This window comes from Pollachius pollachius (genome assembly GCF_949987615.1).
Source record: "Pollachius pollachius genome assembly, chromosome: 17".
NCBI lineage: Eukaryota > Metazoa > Chordata > Actinopteri > Gadiformes > Gadidae > Pollachius > Pollachius pollachius.
The window spans coordinates 1,921,844-1,944,421 of record NC_136950.1 but is presented as its reverse complement, the minus strand read 5'-3'; the positions used below and the strand labels follow the sequence as shown (position 1 = coordinate 1,944,421).

Below are 22,578 nucleotides of genomic sequence, written 5' to 3'. Positions count from 1 at the left end.
ATACATTGAATGGATTAAATACTCAATTAATTGCTGCTACTACTCTATTAGCTAGAGACCCTTCAGCCCACAACTTTTGAGTTACTTTACCCACCATGTACTGCCTACAGACTGGAATTCATATTTATATTAACTGGTGTGTCCATACATATATATATATATATATATATATATGTGTGTGTGTGTCATTAAGCTCTTAGTGACCACATTTGAATGGCAGGGCAATCATGTATCAGGAGTAGCACCACATTCTAGAAAGACTGAAAATATGTTTTTATTTGAAGAGGGCAGGGGGACTAATTCAAATCTTTTGGCTGCCAGGACCTGGCCCACTCCTTCCCACTGAAAAGAGAACAAATAATATATCAATGAACCGTTTTGTGATGATTAGTCGAACTCCACTTACATAACACACAGTATATACCTACTTTATATTGATTCTCATCTATAAAGGCAATTACAAATCAAGCCCAATCTTTGCACATTTTTGTTCTTGAGCAATACCACACTTTCAAGTCATTTTCTAATAATTCAAGATCTAATAATGTAATAGTGTATGACACATAAGAAAGGGAATGATGAAACCACTTGATAGGAAATCTGGTTGGCAAGTGTGTTTGGTGGAAGAACTACTGTTAAACGTTAAAAAATAGCAGCAAAATAGCAAAATAGCAGCAGCTATTTTGCACCAAGATGGTGCAAAATAATATGGTATAATATAGAATACTCGGAAAAGCAATGAAGTGGTTTAAAAAAACCCAGTGAAACAGAAAGAAACCAAATTAAATACATACCAAACTGGGCAAGGCTGCCAATCAACAAGGACTTCTTTAATGCCCTATCAAGGAAAGGAACCATAAATTCATTAGTAAGATAATAAATTCAGTGTTAGCCTATGAGTTTGATAGACAAAATGCATTGACGGTACTATTCCAAAATATTTATGCAAATTACTTGTATACATGAGTAAATTACATTTACAGTATGCACTTAATATGCATGCTCATGATCAATCAGCGAGAATGTCATTCCTACAGTTAATCACGCATGTGTTTTTGCTGGGTCTTTATGGGTCTGTCAAACCTTTCTCATCCTCTCCTTCCCGTAACTCCTTATTTCGAAGGAGTCACGACCAATATGGTAGGGGCAATCTGAAAATATAAAAAACATGTTTTTCACAACAAAACCATCTATGCTTATCCACTGGCAAATATAAAATACCGCAAATATAAAATCAATAACAGTAATTATTAATACTGTATTAATGCTGTAATCGCTGCTATGAATACACAGGAGAATAATTTACAATTCCATAATTATAAATTGTGTAAAGGGTTTGTCAGTGCTCTGATCGTTACAAACTATTTCATCTTACTCTTCGGTAAAGTCTTGTTCCTTTTTTCAAGCCCCTTCTGGCTGTGATGCTCTGTAGGAAAGAAATGTTGAGGTATTCAAACAAAGACTCAAATGGTCATAACCAACATTCTTATTACAGTCCTTTTTCCAAAATAACTACAATAAATGTAATGCTATGGTGAAAAGAATAGTAGTCAATTAGCAATTCGATCTGTACAGACATTCTGAACATACCTTTTCTCCTCCGCTTCCTCTGCACAGTAGAGACCGCTGTTGGAATGGAAAATAAAATATTACTCATTCAGGCAATGATGTTTATTTGTATGACACTTAGTACCTTCTCATGCATGCTTTAATTGAAAAATCCATACCTGGTCCTTCCGTGTCCGGGTGGGCCACCTCCTCTACCTGCAGGGCCCCCTCCTCCACCTGCAGGGCCCCCTCCTCCACCTGCAGGGCCCCCTCCTCCACCTGCAGGGCCCCCTCCTCCACCTGCAGGGCCACCTCCTCCACCTGCAGGGCCACCTCCTCCACCTCCTCCACCTGCAGGGCCACCTCCTCCAACTGCAGGGCCACCTCCTCCCCCTCCTCCACCTGCAGGGCCACCTCCTCCAACTGCAGGGCCACCTCCTCCCCCTCCTCCACCTGCAGGGCCACCTCCTCCCCCTCCTCCACCTGCACGGCCCTGTCCTCCACCTCTCCCATGTCCATGTCCATCTAAGATGACATAAGATAACACTCACTCAAAGTCCAACAGTGGAACTTCAACAGTGCAAGTGTAAATTCAGTTTTAAAAAATATGAAATTAAGACCATACAGATCTATACACATCTATACACATAAATAACCATAAACAAACATGAAAAGAGGTTAGCACTTATACAGCTGACTTAGTATATTGTAATTTGTAGCATAATATATTGGAGTATATATGCAGTATATAACAATATATAGGATTAGCCTCTTTAATTGTCATAGATATTCCTGTATGTCTTCACCTGAGTGGTCCCCCTGCCCTCTTCTGGCCCCTCTGCAGTCCCACTTGCAAAAGGGGTCCATCCTGTGCAAGTTTGAAAAGTGTTGCAAAGGGTTATTAAATTGCAAATGGCAACCAAAAAATTGTAGCAATAGTTCCATGATAAAAATGAATGTGGTGGACAAATAACAAGATGCAGTTAGTATTTTGGTAAACAAAGCAGAGGGTGTGTGGAATTTATAAAAATAAAGAATCATACCTTGACAAATGTACTCATGGATGGAGCCCATTTTTTTGAGGGACTCCTCCGCAAATGTGGCCAAGGTGCAACGAGGTGTGAACACCTTGACCACATGGCTCTTTTTAGTGGCTTTTCCAAGCAGCAGGACAGGTTTATATCCTGCTGCTTGAAGCTTTTCGAGCTGTAAGGAAATCACAGCATGTTAATGTTTTGCCTGTAGTAATCAAAAAAGACCTACTATTCAAAGCAATAGTGATTCAGACAGTTAAAGGTAGAACATAATTAATCTGAATTGTTTACATACCAGGAGGAACATTTCCTGCTTGACAACAGCCATGTTGTGGTTCTTCTTGCGGGAAGACGCCCACTCTTCCCGCTTAGCCTCAAATTTTCTCAAGGCAATTTTGAGGCGTTCCTTTACAGGCTGGACCATTTTGCAGTGCCTGCAAACCTTTTTAGCGCAAGGCAGAATGGTTTTGCAGGAGGGGCATGTTTTACATGTGCTGCCTGGCATATTGAAAGATTACCTAATTTACAAAGACACAGACAAACCGAATAGACAGATAAACAAAACAGATTAGATACACAGATAGTAGATAGATAAGAAAGATTATAGATATAAAATATTAGCATTGGCAGAGAGATAGTTAAGATGTATGATGCTTATTTGAAGCTGCAGGGAGAAAAAAGTAAATCACTAAAAACAAACTATTTTTTACAAACAGCCGACTACATTGTGTAAATTACCTTCTAACATGATGCTGTGTATGGTACTTATCTAAGCCTTTCTCATTGTTCAATTTCAATTACTAACGAACTAGCTAGCCTACCCGAGGGACAGGTGGCGACGTAGGCCTACATTAGCCTATGAAGCAACGCTTTTGTTATCTGTTATTAGCTGTTAATACCTGTTAATATTCTTTGACAACGGCAATATAATTATTTGCACTATCAACTCCATAATCTTAGTATTTCAAGCATTCAACCGTTTTTAAATAGCAGTCAATCATAGTTGAACTTACGTCACACAAACCAGCACCGCAAATTTTCGGTCACTCCAGAGTTGACGTCTTTCTTTCAACCCGGTGTCACGCGATTGCGTGCTCCTGCGCACGACCGTGTGCGTGTGTGTGTGCGCGCGCGCGTGCGTGCGTGTGTGCGTGTGTGTGTGTGTCTGTGCGTGTGCGTGCGTGTGTGTGTGTGTGTATAACACGCTATTTTATGTTGAAATGCGACGTAATCCAGTGTTCACGAAAAGTACACTGTCAACGTATGCTTTTGGCGACTGGGTTGGCTCTCAGATATACGTGTTTCTAACAAGATGATATCATTAAAAGTTACATAAAGTAACAGTTTAATAACACAAACGCAGGAAGCACGTGAGCTGCTAGTTTAGCGAAAGCAACCTGACGTCGTTGAAACATGCGAGCGAGCCGATCAAATCCTAATAACTATAAAACTAAAGATCAGACACAATCACTGACTAAAGATTATGCAAGTAAAAAGTATATTTCTCGCTAGAAATGTTATTAGAAACACGTTTAACGGTGAATCGGTCCTAAAATATTGCATTTCCCATTCAGATAATAAAGATTAATAAAGATCATACACATTCACTGACTGAAGATTATGTAAGGAAAATGTACATTTCTCGCTAGAAAAGTCATTAGAAACGCGTTTAATGGTGTATCTGTCCTAAAATATTGCATTTCCCATTCAGATAATAAAGATTAATAAAGATCATACACATTCACTGACTGAAGATTATGTAAGGAAAATGTACATTTCTCGCTAGAAATGTCATTAGAAACGCGTTTAATGGTGTATCTGTCCTAAAATATTGCATTTCCCATTCAGATAATAAAGATTAATATAAGCTACGCCGTGTTCCGGAGCCGCGGGGGATTCTGGGAATTGGGGTTCTCAGTTGACAAATGGGGCTTTTGTTAACTTGTTTTGTTGTTAGGATACAAACGTGTCTCCCCCCCTCAACAAACGTGTCCCCCCCCCCCCCCCCGCTTCAACTAACGTGTGTCCCCCCCCTACAATCGTGTGTCGTCGTCGTTGCCGTTGAAATGCTACGTATCCAGTGTTCATGGAAACGTGCACCGTCAACGTTTTTTCTTGGCGACTGGGTTGCTGGGTTGGTGTGTCCCCCCCCCCCCCCCCCCCCCCCCTACAATCGTGTGTCCCCCCCCCCCCCCCCCCCCCCCCCCTCAACAAACGTGTCTCCCCCCCCCCCCCCCCTCCCCGGTCAACAACAGTCTCCCCCCCCCCCCTAAACAATCGTGTCCCAAACCCCGAAACCCGCCTCCACAGCGGCACACGTGGATACTGTAGGTATAACACGCTATTTTTTACGTTGAAATGCTACGTATCCAGTGTTCATGGAAACGTGCACTGTCAACGTTTTTTCTTGGCGACTGGGTTGCTGGGTTGGTGACACAAACCAGCACCGCAAACTTTCTCTCCCGCTTGAGATGACGTGTTTCTTTACAGTGTAACGACCTCGCCGGTGACATAATCATGTCGAGTCATTAGTTGAAGGTAGTTTTAATGGACCAAAAACCAGGTCACTGAAACCCGTAACATTGTAACAACATTGAAACCAACAGCTGAAAACCGGACCAAAACAAACCCCGGTTACCCCGGCAACACGGTCTCACTCGCGTGCAGGCCCCCACCCTCCTGTTCTTCCAAGGCCCTCCCCCAGCTGACCTAATGATTCGCCCCACACGCTGTTTGACAAGAATAACATTACAATACATGCACATAGAACAACTGGCATAACGGACAACGAAATATAATGTAACACATAACACACAAACTATTTAACTGTCCCAGGGTCGCTACAATAGATTCATGGGTCTGATTCGCCGATTTCCCATGCTGATATCCCGAAAGATTCTCGGGCATCTTCGACAATTTGGCTATAGATTGTCTCATTACACGCTAAATAATATAATTATAGCCTAATTATATATATAAGTTTTGGCATAAACATAACTAGGGTGCACTGTACTATCTGCGCACACCCTTTCTGAAGCCTCTCTCTCTCTCTCTCTCTCTCTCTGTCCCTCCCGCTCTCTCTTTCTCTCTCTCTCGTAGCGTTTTGTGGAGAACGTTAATTGTCTTAGAACACTCCCATTCAGAATGCATTGGTTTACATTTCGTTTTGTGTAACACGCAAAAAGTCGGATTATCGTGCTCGGGAACACGCTTCAATAGATTAACGTTCGTGCGCAGGAGCACGCAATGGCGTGATACCGGGTTGGCGTAGCGGCTGGAACAGAGGCCACATGGCCCCCGCTGGAAACAACAAGCAGTCCGAGGTAACACAAACACCTTCTTATACATATTAGCAGGGACGGCTGGTATCAATGGGCTAGTGGGGCTAAGCCCCCCCTATCTTTTACAATAAACATGAGAACATTATTAAATTAAAGAAAATATTAAAATATAATAATTACTAAAACTTAGTATTGGTTGATTTTGGTGCAACGGAGAAGCAACAGAACCAAATAATCACAAAAACGCAGGAGATGCATGTAGATATGTTGTGTGGGCTTAGAAAAGTCAGCCCAGACGTTCGTCTGGTCTGATTTTTCTAAGCCCACACTTAAGAAAATCAGCATCCAATCGGTGTCGTCCAGTTGTGATTGACAGGTGTTATGACATACCCCCTTGATTTAGAGACCATTTGGGCTAAATTAATATAGCCCAGACCAACAGTGACATTAGGTGAGACAACAGTGAGTATTAGGGCCACACATGAAGAAAAAAAAATATTTTTGCCGTGACGAGATTAAAGACGACACGTCGACTTTAAAGTCAACATGTCGACATTAAACTCGAAATGTCTTGTCTACACAAATGGCTTGTGTAGATAATTTTGTAAAATGGTATTTCAGAATCGGGTTTAACAATAAAGAGATCCTCGCTGTTTTAGCGCAGAACCACAGTGTGGTGATTTGTGAAAGGATGCTGAAAAGGTTGTGCGGAAAACTTTGTCTGTTCAGGAGGAGGAATCATACAAACCTGGAAGAAGTGGCTGCGTTTTTGCAAACTGAACTGGCTGGAAATGGGCAGATGCAAGGATGCAGATGGTTGCACCTCCGTGCAATACATAAAGGTTATGTTGTGTCGCAAAATACAGTAAGACAATTGATCAAGTTGCTTGACCCTGAGGGTGTGAAGTAAAGGCGTGCCCGGCGTCTGAGGCGCAGGCAATATCACAGCAAAGGTCCGAATGCACTCTGGCATATGGATAGGTACGATAAACTAAAGCCATACGGCATTGCCATCAGTGGTTGCATTGACGGTTTTAGTCGCTGTATTGTTTGGATGGAGGCCTACACCACAAACAATGACCCCAGGGTTATTGCCGACTACTTCGTGTCATTCGCTGCACGCTTGGGAGGATGCCCGGAGCGTCTGCGTGCTGACAGAGGAACGGAAAATGGACACGTCGAAAACATGCTCATCTTCCTGCGCAGGAATCACTCAGACTCCTTTGTGAGAGACCGAAGTTTCCTTTATGGCCACAGTACTGCAAACCAGCGGATTGAATCCTGGTGGGGGTTCTTGAGAAAATAGAGCGTACAGTTTTGGATCAACCTCTTCCAAACCCTTCAGCGCGACGGGCACTTCTCCGGTGATTTCTTGGATAAGAGTCTGATCCAATTCTGCTTCTTAAATCTTGTTCAGGTGAGCATGCACCTCTACTCTTTTCCCTCAAACCTTTCACATAACTTTGTGCCAATTGTTGCCACAGATATGCGTAGAACACACACGGGTAGGCCTAGAGGCTAACACACACATTCACACCGACACGAGGGTAACACAGGAGGGGGAACCAAGGAGGGCTACACGCAGACCAGTATACAGCACACATAATCACTAAATGAAGTGTTCAACACGAATACTTTGCCCACACAATTCCACCAACCCCCCAAAACACAACAACGCTACAATATTGTGACGTGGGCATCAAATAAACACGCACCGCATGCTGATTGGCTCTCTTGTGTTTGTGTGTGCGTGCGTGTCAGCTATTTCTGATTGCTGCTTATGCAGTTTCTGCGCCTATAATTTGGTAGCTTTTGGGTCTCCTTCATAGTTTGTTGTTATATCTTATTTTCATCTCAACTTCTTTTTGCTGCAAGTTTGTTTTTTCTAATACTTTGTTTTAATGCAGGCTGAACTTGATGAAGTCGTGCAAACCTGGAATTCACACAAGTTGACAGCAAAGGCAGGCCAGGGTGTGACTGGAGGTCGCCCTATTTTGATGTACACTCTCCCACAGATTTATGGTGGTAAAGACCATCTCAAGACAATTCACATGGAAGAGCTGGCCCTTTGTAAGGAGGCAATACCCATGTGATGAGACTGTATTTGAGCTCTGCTGTCTTCTGATGCAGGAAAATGGATGGGATGCTCCAAGAGATGCATTTTCCGCTGCTGAACTGTACACTTCATTGAGAACAGAAATACAGAATAATAATACAGAATAATATAGAATACAGAAATACTGCTGAATATTTAAGGGTGGGTCATTATTTCTGCACCATGGAGGGTTGTTGATGTAGGCTTTGTTATATTATGAGAAATGGCATCCACCAGAGAACAGTCTGTTTTATTATATCCTTGATTTAATGCATGCCATATTCATTTTTAGAGCAAATTAAACAAAAAGTAACCCCCTCAAGTATAGTATTGTAAAATCAGTAACTGCCTAACCCTAACCGTACCTGCATGTGGGCCTTTGGCTTGGACACTTCACCGGAATTGTTGTAAAGAACATTTCTTTAAGTTTGTGGTATTAGCTTCCATCTGTTGAGTGAATCTTGCCCTTTGTATCAGTTTTGACTGTGAAATTATTATAATCTATGAAAATTATAATATATTATAATATCCATTCAGCACAGAGCAGCTGCTGAATTTTTGTACTGGCATTGTCTCCTCCTGATATCAACAACTCATACCCATTAACTTAAGGAATAGTTTAAAAAAAACTCAGATGAAATTGATTAACTTTAATATGAAATCATGAACATGACTACACATGAGCATTTGTAATAACTTGATCACCAATTAATAAAAGTGCCTATACTATGCCTGTGGTGAATAGAAAAGACAAATGGTACAAAATTTTTAATTTCTATAAAATCACAAAAATAAAAAAGCAAATTCTGTGTTTGGTTGGCTACCTTAAAATCCATTTTGTTCAACACATATTTCAGAGAAAATGTAGCTTATTCAAATGCAGTAACTCAAATGGACATGTGCAATTACTGTAACAGTCATGAACACAACATACTTGTGAGAAACTCATTAAAACTTTTCAATATACAAAAATATATTATTTTCAAAGCAGTACCTGAAATGTAAACAAGCAAATATTGTTAACTTGTAACATAGTTCATGAACACAACATACTGTACTTGTGAGAAACTTTAGCTTATCAAAACTTTTAAATTTACAAAAATATATTATCTTCAAAGCAGTACCTCAAATGTAAACACGCAAATATGGAACATATCTGGAACATAGTCCACAAAAACTGTATTTGAAGTGGCCTATACAGAGAAGTTGAGAAATATAGGGTGGTATAAAATCATATCATCAAATATCTCCACAATTTATTGGCTTGTTAGATACTCTATGAATACAGGGTACTTGAAGACAAACTACCTTTAAATGGCTTTCAAAGTGGAAGAACAATAGCACTGCTTTTTTGTCAGTCAGGAATAACCGTGGTCCTGGTGTACATTTTGGAAACAGCATGGCCACAATCATGTCTGAGGGGCCACATATTGGAATACACTATGTCCATCACCCAGGCATTGCTCTTGAGGAAGTCATTGAATTCAGCACGAAAGACTGGGAAACTTTCATAGGAGTCAGATAGCTCTAGGAACATCCCACATGTCAATTGGCCGTCTTGTGAAATCAGACATTAATGTAAACTCAACAGTGAGACACAGTCAAATTGGATCCTGTGCAGAATCTCAGAAACTTGGAGAGTTCTTCTTCATCCAGTTCTCTGATATACCTTTGCAGATGATGTTCCACCTCTTTTTGCTTTGCTGTCATATCTGCTGGGAACTTCAACAGCTTCAACACCTTCTTAGTTGTTGCTTTAAGATTAGCATACATCTGTGTTAGCTTCTCATAATTCAGAGTGATGTTTGGAGTTTCCCTCCAACAATCAATAACAAACATCGGCTTTTGCACAAGTTCTTTGTGGGCAATTTCTGTCAGGATTGTTGGAAGATTGTCGGCTGAGATTCTTCTTCTGCATTCATAGTTGTCAAGAGTCTCCACAAGGTCATCCATTTCAACAGACGAGAAATCTTGTAAAGCTTGCTTGAGGATCTCTCGGTCTTGACAGCTTACGAACTGCAGAAAGCTTTCTGTCAGGACACTGTACACAGCTCCAAATAACATCTCCTCCACAAAAGCAGATGCAAGCTTGATAGGAGGGTAGTGGCAATCTTGGTATCCTCTCACAAAAATTCTGCCGATGGCTTTCCAGGTTTCAGCCTTGAAATCATGTCTGATAAAGGGTACTTTTATTGTTGTTCCAAGTGTGCAACGATCATAGAAGTCTAGCCAAAAAGCACTGAGGACCTCTCTAAGAACTCCTGACCCAACGCCAGCTTCCTCTTTTTTATCTGGAAGAGTTTGCTTCACTACCAGTGGTCTGGCCAGAGTGTCTGGGTCAGAAAATGCTTCAATCATGTCATTGAGGGAATTTGAATAGTGGATAGTTATCATTTTTGCTTGAGTTGTGTGGTCAGGTGTTTCGACCTCATAAATCAGTGTGTCATTCAAATCGATTTCAGCATCTGGTTGTGGGCCAAATGTAATTTCGGGATCAGAGATATATGAGTTATCTGATACTAAGACATAGTTTTGCATAAGAACTACCTCCTCCTGTAATACTTCTGGTAGAAGAAAACTGCTCTCTGACAGCACTGGGAAGTCTGTGTTGAGTGATTTGTAGCAGTTGAACCATCTGTGGTACCTGGGTGAGGACGACTAACCTGGTCTTCTGCTGTGCAACTGGACACCAGAGACAGGGATTGGCTGTCTGAAAGTTCAATAATTTAATTTAGGCCCTGAAGGATAAGATCATCACATTTGTCTTCTGAATCATAGGTAGAGGCGTCTTCATCTGACTGTGGTTTAGACTGAGTGGCAATATAGAAACGCAGCTTGGCTAGTTTGACAGTGTCGTATATTGCAGCAATTGAGACATGATCAGGGAAAGGGTTTTGTTTGAAGTCCCACACATCAAATGTAAAGTCTGATTCATGGCCTTTACTTGAAATGCCATTAGGGAAAAAAAGATTTTCCCCCTCTTTCAGGATTTCATTGTATCCATCACTGATGTCCATCACAACCTTTCTAGTGCCCCCTCCTTGTTTTGCTCTAACCTGTTTAGCTTCACTGTCCTCTTTGTGGATCCAACCTATCTCAACGCTTCGTTTAGTTGTCCTTTTTACCGGTCTGGATGTTTTAGGCATCTTTTCATTGTCTTTGGTTTCCTTTTCACTGTTGCTGGCTTCCTCGTCTGTTTCTTTGGATTCTGTCTTTAGCTTTATTTTCTTCCTAAGCTTTTCAAATAGACCCATTTTTTCGCTTTGAGAGAGGGGCTTGATTTTTGCAAAAATTGAAAAGTGCAATTCCGTCTCCATATGAAGGAATGTATTTGGCCAAAGCTGAATCATCCATAAGCCAATTGTCAATCTGTGGAGCAAAGAACAACAATGATAAGGGTAAAATATCACATCACTTCAGTATTTTCATGCATGTTTCCCTGAAATACAAAAATCCAATATAGTGACTTCAACAAGCAATTGACAGGGACACATAGTATTTGCAGTCTACAAACTAAAACATAATTCATGGAATTGAGCAAACCTCAGCAAGTAAACTATGGGGAGTACCTGTTCCCAAGCTTTGTCTGAGGAGAGGCCCACAGTCTCAGACTTTGTAAATCCATATAGGCCTATTATCAAATTATTAGCCTAGAAAGGTGCGTACATACAAGCTACTAAACCCTTTTGGTCAAAGCTACTATGCTACAAATACAGCTCTCTTTTCAATTAGACAGGAGTGCTTGAATTCGAACTTGTGCGCTCTTGATGAAGAAATGCACTGATGGGTCTGGAAAAAGGCAGCCACTTATTGACATGCAAGTAGTTAAACTAGGGTTATATGTAGACTACAAAAGTCATGGACACCAGTGCTATCTGCTGAACTCTCATTTAATAATCATAGCATAATTCTACATCCGAGAAAGTGAGGACAAAGCATTTGTAGCATGTGAGTGTAACCCCTCTTGCACCTAAGTCTTTCAGCTAGTGTGTTTATGAAACCAAGAGGCAGGGGTCATTATCTATTTTAGATTCGATGAGGAGATTGGTTGTTATCTTTCCTGGTATACTGTAAGGATATACCTGTAATATCCACCCCAAATAACTCACACGACAACCGACTGGCAATTTAGTTTGAAGAAAATATATATATTGAAACCAAACTTATGGAGTCAGTATTCCACAATGCAGATATCACTAGAAATATGATGGAATGAAGAACAAAATACTGCTAATGCACGAAAGTACCACACTTCTAGTAATAGTAATTAACAAATTAGTATGATAACACAGTAATATAGTTACATTCACAAAGAACCTTAAACCTTCAATATCTTTTTCCTTTGAGTTCTTGTGAGCCACAAGTGGTTTTCTTGAATGAAATTGTACCAAAAAAAACCTCTGAGATCTCTTGTAAAATAAATAAAAAATTATGTAAAAAAATAATAAAAATTTGAGTCCACCCCGGGAGTCCTACCACCCCAATGGATGTCAGATGAGGCAATCCAGGAAGAGTATTGCAGGATGGAATGGCAATGTGAATGATGATCCCCTGGCAGAAGATGGAAAGCAACCAGGATGGAGATATGGACAGATGACGGTCCTTTGAAGGGCTCCACAAAAAAAACCAGCCTGCACAACGTGCAGGAAAAATATTCATTAAGTCCATAATAAATGTCCACATACACATAAACACAGCACATATACACTTATCACATGTTCATATAGTCATGTTACCACCTTTTCAACAATATCCCGACTGGTTTTTGATAAAAGTTCAAGGCTAATCTCTGTAGTTTTAGCAGCGCGCAACAAATCGCTAATACAGTTAGCATGCTAACGAATCATGCTGAGCAGCGGCCATAACTCACCGGAATATCAATCAATAGTTCAACAGAGTTCTACACGACGTCCACAGCTTCTCAATCGTCTCAATGTTTATCAATATTTACTTTCTTTTTCAGTTATCAACTTTCTAACTCAGTTTTATCAAGGTACAGCTATGTTGTTTCTCCAACATCCACACGAACTGCGTAGCAGGCAAGAGGAAGAACAAAAAACTCATGTGCGAGTAAGATGATGACTCGTAGCGTTTTTTCTTCGCAACTAAAAGAGTGTATTGACTGCGCCTCTGCTGCCACTTTGTGACCAAATTGGGAATAGGTTATTTCTTTAAAAAACAAAATTTAACAACAAATCACATGGAATGCAGCTTAATTTTCCAAAATAATGGAGGTAATAGCCTGGAAGATTTACTACCTGGGTTACATGAGCGTGAGATAATTGTCATACACATTCAGGCCTATTTAAGTGTAGCGCCCCAATGCCGCTTCTCATTAAAGAAAACATTTTAACTAACTTAATAATTCCCATGACAGGTATACATTGTTTTAACATTACTATCATTTTAAATTCACATTTTAAACATTATGAATTTACATTTTAATTTAAATCAAAGAAAATAAAAACATGAACTTACACCCAAAATCCCATTGGGCTACATAAGTCCAAATTGTGTCTAGGCTACTGTACTTAAAAAAATACATTTCATTCATCATTTGACCAGGTGAATCAAGGGGTTAATTATGCTCCAGATGCACCAACCCGGTATCACGCGATTTTGTGCTCATGCTCACGTTAATCCATTGAATCGTGTCCCAGAGCAGAATGTCCAACTTTTTTCGTGCTACACAGAACGAAATGTAAACCAATGCATTCTGAATGGGAGCGTTCTCAGACAATTAACGTGCTCCACAAAACGAAACGAGAGAGAGCGAGAGAAAGAGAGAGAGGGAGGGAGAGAGAGAGAGAGAGAGAGAAAGAGAGAGGCTTCAGAAGGGGTGTGCGCAGATAATGCACCCTCTACTTGTGTCAAAACAATAAAGGGTAAATGTAGTGTACTAGGGATACTCTGATTTCCCCGTTTTTTACAGCAGACCACCTCAAAAACATTCATCTATTGAATCGTGCCCCATTTATTTTTTATTGAAAAGCTACATGTCTACTTATAATATTATAACTAAATCAATGTGTCCGTGCACATCTCTCAGAGTGACGTTACAGACAGTGATAAAAAAAAAGAAGAGTTAGGCCTACCTTGATTACAAAAGAAACATTAATTGCAAGTCTAAACTGTGGAAAATATAAGGGGGGGGGGGGGGAAGAGCGTTTTTGGCGCAATAAGTCTGTTGACGCTCATTAAATGAGTATCTCTTTAATTCAATGTGTGTATAAATTTTCCACCTGTTCATATGTGTTTACGGAAAGAGAGTCATTATTTTGAGTTCAAATACAGTGTACAGTATTCATATTTGTTAGTGTAATTGTGAAGGTGTACTACCCATAAAAATGCGCAAATGCGCTACAGTAGCAGCAGAGTTGCTGGAAAGTAACAGGGTGAAAATCTCGAGTGATTACGTCAGGCAATGAGATTCCCTGCAGATGAGTACAACTGAAGTACTGTGTAGTCATTGTCACTGACAAGTTCATTTTCTTGCATTTTGCCGGTAAGCTGGTGATATTAGGCTAGAACGGGGAGTGGAGAGAATGGTTGCACTGTATGATGATAACACTGTGTTATGTTATAAGGTGTTTATGAGTGGCTCACCGCATCACCGTCTTGATTAGCCAGTTAGCAGCTAATATGGTGTTGCGGCCGCCATGTTAGGATGGTGGTACGGGCACGTGGCGGATGCCTTGACAAGGAGCCCTTACGAGGGAGCCCGCTGCTCATGTTATGATTCTGGGAACTGTTATGGCCGTTTATGAAGGTTCATTAAGAAACTGGTGTTTTACTGTTATAAAATCTGTCTGTAAATACGAAGGGGTCTAAACTGCATTTCAACATTGTGTCCTATTGTATTGATTTTGTGGGCAATAGTATAATGTTATGGATTTATTTTTATGCATTGTTATTTTTGTTATTTTGATTACGTCAGGCAATGAGATTCCCTGCAGATGAGTACAACTGAAGAACTGTGTAGTCATTGTCACTGACAAGTTCATTTTCTTGCATTTTGCAGAAACCCAAATAATAAATGTGTAGCACCAGACTGAGCCTTTGGGTTTGCGTTCTGTGCCACGCTACACGTGCACTGCGCAGCCCTTCTGAAGTCGAAAAAAAATCTCCCGATTGAAATGCATTGGTTTAATATTGAATTAATTAAATATTAATATATATATTATATAGGCATATATATATTTGTTTTCTAAATATAAAGTGATTTTGCCTAGTTATAATAAGTAGACATGTAGCTTTTATTCAATTATTGTTATAACAAGGTCTGTATGCTAGAGCGTGCCCTGCGCAGCCCGCCCCCCCTTCTGAAGTCGAAAAAAAATCTCCCGATTTAAATGCATTGGTTTAATATTGAATTAGTTAAATATTAAAATATATATTATAGGCCTATATATATAAATATACAATTATTAAGTTATCATATTTAGACCGTGTAGCTTTTATAAAATTATCGTTATAACAAGATCTGTAGCCTATGTGACCGTTGAAAAGTGTACTGTTCAGGTATAACCAGACAATATTAAAATATTCATAATATAAAAACAATGTAAAAAATAAGGTTATGGGCCGAATTCGGTTAAATTCAGCCACTGCTGGCCAACAACTAGATTGTCTAATTTCCTTGTTATACGCTTTAATTTAATTATATTTTGATTATTATGACCATGGAGCCTTTATTTTCTTGTCGTTATCATTAGGGTTACATCCTTTCTCGTTATATCGATATAAATTCTCGAAACACAGTGGAAAAGAGAGAGGGAGCCATAGAGAGGGACACTGATGGGCTTAAGAGGGCCTCTCCGTATATAATGAATGTATAGGTCTATATATATATATATATATATATATATATATATAGTGGCTCCTTCTCCACTGTGGAGTAATTCCTCTCGTTGGGCAGGAGTTTCCGGCTGATATAGGTGATTGGGTGCTCCCCCGGCCCGGATCTGGGACAGAACTCCCCCCAGCCCCACTTCCGAAGCGTCTGTGTGAACTATGAGAGGTAAAGCAAAGTCAGGGGTTATGAGCACCGACTCCGAGAATAAGGCTCCCCGGAGTGTCCCGAAGGCCTTCTTGGCTGCCTCGGACCACCTGATCCGATCGGGCAGGGCCTTCCGGATCAGGTCATTGAGAGGGCTGGCCAGCGTGGCAAAGCCGGCTATAAACCGCTGATAGTATCCTACCAGTTCTAAAAACGATTTCACCTGTTTCTTGGAGGTGGGGCGGGGCCAGTCCCGGATGGCGGCCACCATGCTCTCCTGCGGCCGGACGTTCCCCCGTCCTACCTGGTACCCCAGGTAGGCCGTCTTCTCCAGCCCGAGGCGGCATTTGGCCGGGTTGGCGGTGAGGCCCGCCTTCCGTAGCTCCCCCAGTACGGCCCGCAGCTGCAGGATGTGGACATCCCAGCTGTCGCTGTGGATGCTGATGTCATCGATGTAGGCCCGGTGAGGCCATAGGAGCTGGTCCATCATCCTCTGGAACATGGCCGGGGCTCCATGGACGCCGAAGGGGAGGACAGTGTACTGGTACAGGCCCCCCGGGGTCACGATCGCCGTCTTCAACCGGGCGGTCCGGGTCAATGGCACCTGCCAATACCCCTTGGTCAGGTCCAGGGTGGTGAGGTACTTGGCTGGTCCGAGTCGCTCAATCAACTAATCCACCCTCGGCATGGGGTAGGCGTCGAACTCGGACACCTCGTTCAGCCTCCGGAAGTCATTACAGAACCTGAACGTCCCGTCAGGTTTGGGCACGAGGATGACCGGGCTGGACCAGGCGCTGCGTGATTCCTCGATGACCCAGAGCCGGAGCATTCGGCCTACCTCCTCCTGGATGGCATCCCGCCGAGCTTCCGGGACTCTGTATGGGGGGACGCTCACCGTTACCCCTGGCGCCGTCCGGATATCGTGGTGGGCAACGGATGTTCTCCCAGGGATCTCCGAGAACACGTCCTGGTGTTGCATCACGATCTCATCGAGATCCTGCCTCTGGGCCGGGCTGAGGTCCTCCCCCACCGGGACCACCGGGATTTCGCGTCGGGCCGCCAACGCCAGGGGTGCCGGGTCTGGAGGGTCCACTCCCCCCCTCCACTGCTTCAGGATGTTTACCTGATAAAGCTGGGTGGGCTTACGTCTCCCGGGCTGTCGTACCCGGTAATTCACCTCCCCCACTCGTTCGACCACCTTGTACGGCCCCTGCCATTTGGCCAGGAATTTACATTCCGCTGTGGGAACCAGGACCAATACCAGGTCCCCTGGATGGAAGATGCGCAGCTGGGCTCCCCTGTTGTAGACCCTCGCCTGGGCCTGCTGTGCTCGCCGTAGGTGGTCTCGTATGATGGGCCACACCCGGGCCATGCGGTCCCTCACATGCTCCACATGGTCCAGGGTGGTGTGGTGGGGGGACGGCTGGCTCTCCCACGCCTCCTTGGCGAGGTCCAAGATTCCCCGGGGTCTTCTCCCGTATAGCAGCTCGAACGGGAGAAGCCGGTGGAGGCCTGGGGCACCTCTCGTACAGCGAACAGGACATGGGGCAGCAGCTGGTCCCAGTTCTTCCCGTCGGTATCCATGGCCTTCTTCAGCATCTGTTTCAAGGTTTTGTTGAAACGCTCCACGAGGCCATCCATCTGGGGGTGATACACCGACGTCCGGAGCTGCTTGACCTGGAGAAGGCTAAGCAGTTCCTTCATAACGTGGGACAAAAAGCATGAGGCCTGATCTGTCAGGACCTCCCTGGCTATCCCCACCCGGCTAAACAGAAGCATGAGCTCGGCTACCACCTTAGCTGTGGCCGCGCGTAGGGGTAGGGCTTCTGGGTACCTGGTGGCGTAGTCCACCAGCACCAGGATGTACTGGTGTCCTCGACTGGTCTTGGGGAGGGGCCCCACAATGTTAAGGACTATCCGGTCGAACGGGGTCTCTATGATGGGCATGGGAATGAGGGGGTTTCTGACCGTGGCTCTAGGGGCTACCTGCTGACACTCGGGACACGCCTGGTAATTCTGTTCTACATCCCTTTTTACCCCTGGCCAGCAGCACATTGTTGGACCTTTGGTTGAAAATGAGTCGTGGCTCAACATGGAGCAACATGAACGATCTTTGCACACATGTGGGTTTGTTGTCAGATTCTGGGACTGTTGCGAAAATTGCAATGTGAAAAGGAACCGCACCAAACCAAAAAATAAACATTGTATTTTGGTCTGGAAAAAAGAGAGTGAACTAAAGGACTTTGCTGGTGTGAATATGGCCTATAAAATATGAGTTTCACTTTTTAAATTGAATAATTCAAAAGAATTAACTATCCCACAATATTCTAATTAATTCAGATGCACCAGTATATCTTCACCGTATCCTATTGATTTCACCGCTGTTTGATCCAGAGAGCTGAAGCGGCAGTGGTTCCTGTGGTTCCTGTATCAAAGGTCTAAACAAGCCTCTTTTGGTCATTCCAGGTGATCGGTAAAGACAATGTTGCCGTGCCAACACATCTCTTCAAGGTTATCCTGGTCCTGAACAACGGCACAGCTGACATCAACAACAGCATGGCCCAGTCCTCTCATCCTGCTCTGGCTCTGGCTGGGTTCATCGTCCCCAATCAGCCAATCCAGGTCAAATCCAATTCCAGGTCAGCCTATCAGAGCTGGAGAGTGTGTCCGGCCTGACTTTCTTCCCCAAGATCCCCTCAAGGAGCCAGGCCACAGAGAGCAGGACCCCTGTGTTTGGCCACGTCCACCCCAGGACCCCCGCTGTGGGCCACGTCCACCCCAGGACCCCAACGACAGCTGAACATAAGCATGAGGGGCGGAGCGCTGCTGCTATACTATGAAGGTATTATTATAGCAAAAGTCTTTTGCACCTGTAACTGCAGATTTTGTATGCGTACACTAAAGTCACAAATGTGTAACAGTACATTTGATGTCGTAAATATTTGTTCTACCATTGTAAACACTAAATAGGGTCTACGAGTTCACAATTCAATTCAATTTTATTTGTATAGCCCTTAATCACCATTACAGTCTCAAAGGGCTTAACAGGCCAAATATTTATGACACACCCCCTTTACCCAAGCCACCAGAAGGGGGGGCATGGGTAATTTCAAAAACTAATTTCAAAAACTCCCTTGAAATTAGCAAGGAAGATATCTTGAGAAGAAACGCATAGTAGGGGATCCCTTCTTCCAGGGATGGTCAGGAGTGCAATGGGTGCCATAATTGACATACAGGTAAATACATGCACATCATGTTAAAATGGTGATGTGGTGCTGGCCGGTTGACAAGTCTGTGTTACAGGTGCACCAATCCTATCCTGTGCATCACAACTTCAAAGAGTCATGCACTTGACACTTTTGCTACAATCATTGCAGCGCAGTTGGTGCAAAACACATTCACACACCCATGTTTCATAATCTGAGAACATGCACAAAAGTTGTGCATTTGTAAACCCAAATGTGAACTAATGCATCAGAAGTTGCACATCTGTGAAATATTTCCTCACAAGTGAAATTATATAGATCGCTATGTTCAATGAGAATTTAATGAGCGAGCACAAGAGAGCAGGACATCTTCCCCGACGCAAACATGCAAAAAAACTACAATAACATGACGGGCAAATACCCGTTGAATTAAAGCAGTTAATTTGATGACTTGGTGGTACCCACTCACCTCCATCACCAGAAGAAAACTGATCTGTGGATGGAAAAGGGCCTTTGTGTTTGCGAAACGTGAGAATGTAACTTTGTGTGTTGCTTTGCAAACTGGATTTGTGCATGGCTGTGTGGAGCAGGTGCGGTCCTTACCTAGGGCACTAATTAGTAGTTTCATTATTTCACTCACGGTTCCCCTCCCTCCCTCACCCAAAACATATCGGTCCTGTAGATAACAGACCAGCCTGCAGGGGCCAGTACAGGGCCACACATTGTTGGCATATTAAAAAGCAGAAGACATCGCGAGAATCGGTAGCTGGCGGAAAGCGATGAGCAGATAAGTGTCTGGTGTTGAAGGATAATGTTCTTTGCTCATTCCTCCCGAGCACTACAGCTCACCGCTTCTCTGCTTTTTCCCTTTTTTCTTCATAATCCGCTGCCCTCCCGCCTTTCTTTTGGTGTGTCATGAATCACTATGTTAGCCAAGAAAATACGTACATAGATGTATAGATAGATGGATGGATTGATAGGAGACCGATGTATAGGTAGACGGACAGATGTCCATGTCATAAAAAAGCACAACTCGGGTTGTGTTTTTTGGGTCACTTTTCCCCTCCCTCTAAATTGCTGCTAAACCAGGACCTCACTCTCTAAAATAGAAACAATTAACGTGGGCTTGACATTCTTCTCTCTCTCCGTCTGCTGTCTCTCATGCCCTGCCTTTAGTTTCTCTGGGATATAGGCCGTCTGGTCTGTTCCAGAGTCATAGATAGTCTCTCTCTCTCTCTCTCTCTCTCTCTCTCTCTCTCTCTCTCTCTCTCTCTCTCTCTCTCTCTCTTTCTCTCTCCCCCTCCCCACTATGTCAAACAGTGTGTAGGATCCACCTCAGAGGAGTGTTACTCTCTCAGGGAAAGGAGTCCTCTGAGAAAGGCTTCAGATACATTGTGGCAGGTTGTTAATACAGGGTGAAAAGTAAGTGAAGAGTGCATGCATGAGAGAGGTAGGTAAAAAATGGAATAGAGCGATAGAGAGAATGGAGATAAGCATATACAAAGAGAAATGCAGAGAGAGAGAGCAAGAGAGATGCAGAGAGAGAGAGAGATTGACAGAGACAGAGTGGTTGTGTCGTTATCTCTCACTCCCAGAGCACACACTGAGGAACAAATCGAGCACTAATTCAAATGAGGAAACAAGGAACTCGTCACCTCTGTGCGTGTTTGTGTGTGGTGTGTATGTGTGTGTGTGTGTTTGTATGAGCGCACATGTGCATTTGTGTCATAACCTCCGGGGAGACAGGTCACAGAACGTACTAATCTTTCCCCGTCTACCATCCTGGGACCTCATCAGCGCCAAACTGCCATGACAACCTGTGCCCGCACACACACAAACACACACACACACCACACACACACACACACACACACACACGAGCGAACACACACACACACACACACACACACACAAACTCACACACATACACCCACACCACACACACAGCCCACAGAGAGTTCAGAGGGCTCCATGGGAACTTGTCCCACTCATCACATTGGACGAGGAGAAGGGCGAGGAGAGGGGATAGCGGCTTTGTGTCTGAGTTTCAATGTGTCCTCGCACCTTGGCTCCAGTCTGAATGAGGTGAACTTGACACTGGCACCACTTATCCGCTTTTGTTTTTAAACCTTTGTTTGATTCCTTGTTTTTTTTCTTGTTTACTGACTGGAATACCAATCTTTGACCAGTCAAATCGTATTATATTCTTACATTTTATTTCCCTTCTATCCACGACTCACTTCCCACTACTATAATGTGCAGGCTATGGGAACGTAATGCCTTGTTCATTGGTCGATTTGGACAATGCAGAGCAGATTTATCGGTGGGTGGTGGGCGGTGACGAGAGACAAGTTCATTGGCTTTTAGGTGTTAGATTTCAACACACCTGAGATGGAGACGCATCTATCAAGAAAGAAGTTAACTCTACGTGCTGCAGTCATCCGTCGACCCCCTAACTTGAGAACTATACTACCAAAAATGCACCATCAGGTCCTTTGTCTCACTGTTGGAATTGATCAGCAGATCAAAATGTGGACATACACATGAACAAAAATCTTGCAAACATACACATACACATAAACAAAGACAAGGATGCACACATGCATGCACACATGCACACACACACACACACACACACACACACACACACACGCATGCACATACACACGTACACAGACCCAATTTCACACATAAAAACATAGAGGGCAACACAGACATTAGACTCGTTTATAGATGAGAGGTCTGTTTGCCTGCCTGTCTGTGTCTGCCTATCTTTCTCTTTGTCAGCAGTGTGTGTGTGTGTGTGTGTGTGTGTGTGTGTGACTTAGTTTGATGATTTATGGAATCCATAATAGAAAATAGATTAGTGTTTCCTGGAATGGACAGACATAACACTGAACTATACAGGTGTTGATGTACTTTATGTGGTTTTCTACCTTCTCTACAGCAGCTGGTCCGAGGACAGATGGAGACACTCCCTAACCCGCGCCCTATCGATCCGGCCTCCCTGGATGTGTGTGATTCGGTCTGTGTGAGTGTGTGTGTGAGCGGCCATGTATGTGTAGCTACGTTTCTCTTGGTGATTATGCATCATGTGTGACTGTATGAATAGGTAAGGATGTCCTTGTTGATCTTTCCGGGAGTTTGTGTTCCATGTGTCTGTACCTTTCCTGTAATAGTCCTTAATTGCAGACCAATTGATCAAGCTTTTCCATTACACCGCAACCGTTTTTGGGACGATAATAATGACGATGCTGATGATTATTAGTATTATGTTATTATTACGAATACATTATCGTCATTACAACTATAACAATAATTGAAAAAAATACTGAGGAACAACATAAACAGAGTGTCAGGTCAAGACTCTGGCTCAGCGGCAACTGGGGGGAGAGGAGGAAGAGGAAGAGGAGGG

At 43.0% G+C, this 22,578-nt stretch overlaps 1 protein-coding gene across 1 annotated transcript; it reads right to left on the bottom strand.

The window, feature by feature from the left end:
* Positions 1-203: 203 nt before the first annotated feature.
* On the bottom strand, positions 204-3,616 carry LOC307088624 (uncharacterized protein). The gene is made up of 10 exons (XM_079754575.1): positions 2,878-3,616; positions 2,592-2,754; positions 2,355-2,416; positions 1,984-2,073; positions 1,728-1,899; positions 1,591-1,626; positions 1,376-1,426; positions 1,084-1,151; positions 795-838; positions 204-342 (listed from the first exon to the last, which is right to left on the bottom strand). The coding sequence occupies exons 1-10, from the start codon at positions 3,085-3,087 to the stop codon at positions 297-299; spliced, it is 942 nt and encodes a 313-aa protein (XP_079610701.1). The 5' UTR covers positions 3,088-3,616; the 3' UTR covers positions 204-296.
* Positions 3,617-22,578: the final 18,962 nt, after the last annotated feature.

Excerpts from the sequence above, each read along its gene's own strand:
- LOC307088624 (XM_079754575.1), bottom strand. The coding sequence starts at position 3,087 with ATGCCAGGCAGCACATGTAAAACATGCCCCTCCTGCAAAACCATTCTG. Across the intron at positions 1,900-1,983 it reads AGGTGGAGGAGGGGGAGGAG|GTGGAGGAGGTGGAGGAGGT; the intron begins GTGGCCCTGCAG and ends GTGGCCCTGCAG. Across the intron at positions 1,152-1,375 it reads GAACAAGACTTTACCGAAGA|ATTGCCCCTACCATATTGGT; the intron begins GTAAGATGAAAT and ends TTATATTTTCAG.